General features: G+C 39.9%; 1 protein-coding gene across 1 annotated transcript; it reads left to right on the forward strand.

The window, feature by feature from the left end:
- Positions 1 to 384: 384 nt before the first annotated feature.
- Positions 385 to 6,508, forward strand: LOC110049647 (uncharacterized). Its single transcript, XM_020755453.2, has 3 exons — positions 385 to 2,494; positions 2,658 to 2,815; positions 5,055 to 6,508. The coding sequence occupies exons 1-3, from the start codon at positions 2,299 to 2,301 to the stop codon at positions 5,766 to 5,768; spliced, it is 1,068 nt and encodes a 355-aa protein (XP_020611112.1). The 5' UTR covers positions 385 to 2,298; the 3' UTR covers positions 5,769 to 6,508.
- The last annotated feature ends 314 nt before the right edge of the window (positions 6,509 to 6,822 follow it).

Below are 6,822 nucleotides of genomic sequence, written 5' to 3' on the forward strand. Positions count from 1 at the left end.
CACTATGAAGCTGAATTTTAATATATCAAAAGTGGCCTATTGGAACGTTTTGGTTACATAATTCATGCGCATGGTGTATGACTGGCCGCAAAACAAAAGATTGTGCACAGTCGTGGACCTTCCTGCATACTTGCCATCTTTGTTTGTTCATTTGATGTTTGGCGGGCTTCACAACCATTCCTCTCTGTTAACTATGGTTATATTTACTAAATCAATCCTTTCAAACAATTCATTGTTTTTGCAGAACTGAAAACACTCTAACACGAGGCAGCATCTACCGATCAAGAAGCCACTGATGGGCTCACAACCGTCGTGTATGGTTCAACCCAACGTATTCCTACACAGCGGAAATGCATCTCGTAAGGAAATGACATCTATCGCTAACGAAAAGTTGAGATTATCAACAAATAATTTTTTGTATTATCATTATCTTTTTTTTTTTACACTTTGTTACTTACACTTACACTTACACTTACTTAAAATACGACATTACAAACTGAAATACTTAATTACTGCATGCATTGGGTTCATTAAGTATGTAAGATTGCACAAGAACACATTAATTTACTAGCACGTTACCAAATGCTTGGTCAGAGGGTAGAAGCAGATAAAAATAGGTCAGACTTTGTTAGCTGGGTAGCCTGCGTAGGAAGCATTTTCACATTTGGACATGACAAAAATTGAAAAAAGTGGAAAAAGGCGCGGCCATTGATCTGTGCACAAATTCTCAGCTTTATTCGAACAGGAACGCTTCCTAGGAAGGCTTTTAGGTGGAGTAAATCCTTCACAAGAAGAAGTGGACACAAAATATTATTAAGCCTTCTTCAAATACTAAAACACACGCTCCCACAGTACACGGCTAAAACCCGAGACGGGCCATGACACAGAAAGTACATCCAGTCTCATCAAGCACAAAGTACATTGTTAATCAGTAGTAACCATGTTCATCTTTCCTTAAGCTTGACAAGCTTTTCTTCTTCATTCTCTTTAAGTCCTTTATTGTCTCATTCAGATGTCTCACAGGCATAACCTACCAGCTTGATCTCAGGTTTTCCAGGCATGCTTAGAAAAGAGGAGGAAAGAGATTATAAAAAGAAACAAAATATTTGGTGGATAGTTGAAAGTTTTAATATGAACAGAAATCCCCGCAGGCCCGCAGGAAAGAATCTTTCAAGAGTCGAGATTTGCAAGTCAGACAATCTGTCTTAATTGAATTTCCTGGTATCAAACTGGATGATCTGCTGTTATTCTCGCTGACAATAATAAACCAATCCAGGCGACTTGCAGAACGTTCGAACTCTCGATTGAATTCCGCTTCTCCCAATTCCACCTCAGTTTCAGGAGAAGCGCGATGCAAAGACTGATAGGCTGGAATTTTAGAGAAAACCTTTTCGAAGGCCCTCAGAAAGCGTAAATTAAATCATATTGTCAGACAGAGCGACAGCAGGGCGTGTGGTCTTAGGTTTTAAATCTCTCAGATCCAAGAAGCGATAGGGAAAATATTCTAGCAATTTAATTGTGAAAGTGAGTGCTAAATCCAGATGCGCACAGCGATTTCTAAGTCACAGACATGCTTCTGGGCACGGCAACATAAGTCGAGAGCTGTAAGTGTTACCCTTGAAAAAGAGCTTGCATTTCGCGTTTATACTATCATCGCAGATGAATAGTGGATAAGACCTTGATTTATTGCCGCTTTTAAAATAGAACAAGTAATAAGCAGTGACATCAACTCCCAAATCCCTGTAATGAAACTTTATCAAATGTACGCATAACAGCTATTTGTTAGGGTTCGATATCAAGATTGGTAATAGCACTGAAAAGCGCTTACTGTCTAATCTCTCTTTACCAGTCTGCGCAGTGGTAATCATACACTACCAAATTGTTTACACAACAGCTAAGCGTGTAGCATAAACAACCCGAATCGCAAACAATTACCAATTAGCCCGCCAAGTAGACAATCGTGCAAAAGTGCGGCTCCGGCCGCCCATGTGTCGAGTGATCTTTGTGGCGTCGGGACATGAGCTTATCAGCTCTAATTACTTTTGGCGTAATTAGATAATTGGACAGCTGACTTGACGGCTTGTTAGTCATCTCTGCCTGCCTTGCCTGCCAGTGGCCATGGTCTTATGTTTCTGTTAACAACTAGCATTGCTGTCCTAACGAGGCGCCTAAAGCTTCGGCGCGTAATCAATCCTTCCCTTCTGACGGAAACGAACGCGCGCGTTTTTATAAAGCGCACCTCGGGAGTGTTACCTCACTCATTTTGGCGCCGGCTTCCACGGGAGCAAGACAGGGATTATGAATTTTCATCCTGCAACGTTTAATCTCATGTTGTCTGAAGGCGAATCCTATGCGCACGCAGCTGGTGGAAATGTTCGCTACTCGTGCGCGACAAACGCTGGAGCAGATGCAAATTTATTCCAATACCCAGTCACTCTTGGTAGCCTAGCAGACTTGAGTTCCGACTCCGAAGTTGAAATAATCGAAGCCATAGGTATGCATATTTTGAAAATACCTTTGTTTGTAAAGTCGCGCGTCTCGCACTACATGACTGTCCATACGCGCTCTCGCGGCCTCCTAGCATATCGGTGAACAAAGTTAACGGATAAATCTCTTTCTGTTCCTTTTTTTTGCTTCGATGCGATGCCATCCTGTAGAAATTCCTATCTTACCCAAGAAGCGAAGAAGCAGGACGAATTTCGACGCTTGGCAACTCGGCGAGCTTGAGAAGGTCTTCAGGAGAACACAGTATCCAGACGTATTCACGAGAGAAGCACTCGCCCTGAAGCTGGACTTACTCGAGTCAAGAGTTCAGGTGAGGAGAAAACAAATGTCGCTAAAATATTCAAGCCACATTACTTGTGGCCCTTGTGTTATTGCTGGCCGGGCATATTGTTATTGTGTTTGCAGTCTTAGTTGTGGCTTCGCCAGCACAAGAACTTCAGAGCTCCATCAGATTTCCATCTTAATTTTCGTCCGTATTAAAATATCGGTACTTTTTCGTTTAGTAGTCGGGTTATGATGAGCTGTACAGATCTTTGGCTAGCATTTGGTTTGAAAACAAAGTTCGCACAATACAATTTGTAACAGATGCCGGACCGATAATTCTCTTAACACGTTTCGCAAGTTACCTCAGTTATTTTTCACACTAGTCAACTGAACGATGAACAGACTCTTGAGCTTAGTGCAAAACTCTAAGACTTTCTTGGCCTAGAAACGCTCCTTTTTCTCAAAACAATACCCGGAATCGGCATTTCTCTTACCTTTCATTCTTTCTCAGTTCGTAATAGTCGGATAAGTCAAGCATTAGAAAGTTTTAGAACAGAAGGTTGATTTATGGTTGGGAACGAAGGGGACACCCAACTGAGATGGTTCCTGTCGTGTTCCTCGATTTACACACCTAATTGAATTTAGCCAGTTGTTACCAACCACTTTTTGTCAATAGGCGATTAAATAATTCCTCTATTTGGCCGTCTAAAGACAGTGTTCTACCACAGTTGCACGCCATGTTTCCGCCCAGAGCTTGCAGTAGAGTTTAAAATAAGCAATGGAAGCCATTTTGTGATAGCGTTTCTGTTATCGCACAGAGCTCGTAATGGCGAAAATTTTACTGGCGACTCCAAGTCGCCAACAGCTTCCGTTTTGCGCGTCCGAGACACGGCTTCGTGCAGAGATTTCGTCTCGTTTTCCTTGAAATTTTAAGGCATAAACTTAAAAAACTAGTGCGAAAGGAAAGCAACGCAGCTACTAAATCGAGAAAACACTTTGCTGTAGATTCGAAGATGTGGTTTTATTTGTTCGTTAGTTGAGGGTGTGAGATTTAGCAGCATACGTGTCTGAGATGGATGAGAATTTAAACCAGTTCCCACCTTGCCAGCTAATCAATAAATAAATTGTCTGTCGGGTTTCAAACTGTTTAAATTGTGCGAAGAATTTCTGAAGTTTGGTTTTGTGAAGTGCTTTTTGGTTTTAAAGGAATGTTTTTGGGGCGCGCTGGTTTAGAATCCGGCGTTTCGTTCATCTCCTTTAACGCCTTTAAACGGTGTTAAAACCTTCATTGTTAAGCACTCTTTAGAAGCTCTAATTGACTAAGAAACCACAGTTCTCCGATGATTAATGCTGCTGCCGATCTTCAAATATTTCTCGACCGTCCAACGCTGTAAGCATGCAAACAAATTGTAGTTAATGGCTTAGCCATTCACCTTTAAACAACAGCATTTCACACGCAAAACATAACAAAGTTGTGAGTGTGATATAATTTGCTTTATAGTAGGCCACGGTGGGAAACATTTTCCCTGCAAATGGCTCCTCTGATGGGAATTACTTCCTCAGTTTAACCTCGAAGGTTTTTGCTTGTCAAAGCATAATAAATTACTGTGAGTAGGGTCACGATTGATTAATGTGCTGTAGAAAGAGGAAGCCGTTACTTTTATCTCCTCGAGCGCATGTTAAGATTCTTGGTCTTATATTTTTGCACATGGCCACATTTTTTGGCAGAAGTGGCTTAAGTTGAATACGATTAAGTTTGCTACCAAAAAAATGCTTAGAGTTTGGTTTGTACAATTGGATGTGTAAACATGTTTGAAGCGATGAAAACGTCGAGTTTTGTTTACATACGTTGTAAAGTTATATGGTCTCGTGGGTTAGATTAGAGACAAGAGTAGTAGATTTAAATTCTCGCAAAAATGATTTATATTTGAGCTGTCTTAAAATTTAATAAATGAAGAATGTGTCCATTGTTGTTTGCTGTAACTGGTTTAGTTTTTGTCTTCGTGTGGCATTGTGTTTGCTTCTGCACTAAAATGGGTTCTCCCTTGAAAATTTCAGTTCTGGTTTCAAAACAAACTTATGCGTCCCGTGGGTTAGATTAGAAACTAGGGTAGTATATTTAAATCCTCACAGAAATGATTTAGGATTTAGTTGTCTTAAAATTAAGTAAATTAAGATTGAAAAATATGTCCAGTGTTGTTGCTTGCCGTGATTGGTTTAGTTTTTGTCTTCGCTTTGCATTGTGTGCTTTTGCACTAAAATGGGTTCTGCCTTGAACATTTCAGGTCTGGTTTCAAAACAGGAGAGCAAAACTGCGAAGAGAAGAGAAAACCAAAGCGAGACCTGGCAGGAGAGAGAAGAGTGAGGTTGAAAAATCAGCTGTGACGTTGAAAATTCTCGAAGTGTTCGACAGGGAGTTGACTTCAGGGAACAATTCCGAGGAAACTGAACCTCTCTCTCCACGGAGTGTGGAGAACAATGCACAGCCATCGCTCTCATCGCACTCTTTCAGCATCGAGAGCATCCTGTCACGAAAAGACCCTCCACATCCACAAACTGAAAAACACACCACTGTTTCCCAAAATATCGGCAAAAGCTTTCGAATCGAACAACTCATCGACGCGACTAAAGCAATGCAAGATAGAGTGACTGACAAGAAGGGTTCTTCTACTGGTCAAGTGAAGCCTGCATCTGTCACGACTTCTTTAACAAACACTAATTTAAATAAAGCAGCCAACGCTAAAGGGAGAGAAATAGAGAAAAAGAAAGTCCAGGGTGACGCCACAAACATTTGCGCTGAAAAAGCCACAGTGCTGGCACCATTTTATGTTCCTATGGCAAGACATTGTGGTTCATATCAGAAGTTACCCGAAAGATACGTCCACGCAGAAAATGTGTCACCTTACAATGCTGAAATGTTTGAAAACTTTCGTAGCTCCAGTATTTTACGATTGAGAACGAAAGCAGAGGAACATCTGAAGCAACTTCGAGTTTCTTAGGTTAGCTGACTTCTCAAGAAAAGAAAATAGAGTTCCTCAATGGAATTCAACGTGTGACATAAATGTCATGAATATTTTGTTATGTTTCTGAAATGTCCCGCTTTCTTACAATCCCAGTATTTAAATACACTTTGTCAAGTACGCATGCTAGTTCACATTTTCATATACAACAACCTGAAGTCTTTATACAGTCCAGTGCAAGTTTTACAAGTAATCTAGAATCTCGTTCCTCCTGCAAACTCGTCTTTACAGGATATCTATTTCTTTCAATTCAGTTTTCGTCATGAAAAATTCATTATTTATTCATTGTTGTTTTATGCTGCGATTTTCACTGAATCGATCCTGTAGTTTATTTGATCCAATTATGCCACATTCTTCTTTTTCTGCTCAACTCGTATCTATCTATACAGATGGTATTCTTCTGACATTTGATAACTGCAAGTGATAAATTATCGTATTTCGTGACTTGGTACTTGTCAATAACTGTCTCGTTAGGGACTGCTAAATACCGATAGATGATAGTACATTGTTAAGATACTAAATCTCTCCACGTTTTGTAACCAACCCTCTGCTGTAGTCCTAAAGATTTAGAATTCTTCTTAAAACGTAAACTGCGGAACCAAAACACATTTCTTATATATATAAAAAAAAAATTAACCTAGACATAATTGTAACGGATACTTTACCGTCTTTGAGATATTTTCAAGAAGCATTTAAAGATAAACCAGCTTTGTTATTTCGCTTTGGCTTATTTATTATTTTTACGACGGCTTTCTCTGCTGATTAGAAAAGGATTTTACTTCATTTGCGTTTCCTCTTCAACATCAAACAAGGCACTCTGTTCTGACAATGAAATGCATGCACGCAAATCGAATATACTTGTGGCTTTCCCCTAAATTCATTAAAAAAGATGATAAAAAGCATTGAAAGATATGTGTTGCTAAGAAAGGCGACCTTTCTTTATTTACACAAAAAATGATCGCCTTTACTCATCGGTTTGTGTATCTCATAACACCACCATGGCCACAAGAGTTTATCAGAAACCGCAACTTTA

The sequence above is a fragment of the Orbicella faveolata genome, unplaced genomic scaffold (genome assembly GCF_042242905.1).
Source record: "Orbicella faveolata isolate gen_17 unplaced genomic scaffold, um_ofav_v1 contig_2, whole genome shotgun sequence".
Taxonomy (NCBI): domain Eukaryota; kingdom Metazoa; phylum Cnidaria; class Anthozoa; order Scleractinia; family Merulinidae; genus Orbicella; species Orbicella faveolata.

Excerpts from the sequence above, each read along its gene's own strand:
- LOC110049647 (XM_020755453.2), top strand. The coding sequence starts at position 2,299 with ATGAATTTTCATCCTGCAACGTTTAATCTCATGTTGTCTGAAGGCGAA. Across the intron at positions 2,495-2,657 it reads TGAAATAATCGAAGCCATAG|AAATTCCTATCTTACCCAAG; the intron begins GTATGCATATTT and ends GCCATCCTGTAG. Across the intron at positions 2,816-5,054 it reads TACTCGAGTCAAGAGTTCAG|GTCTGGTTTCAAAACAGGAG; the intron begins GTGAGGAGAAAA and ends TGAACATTTCAG.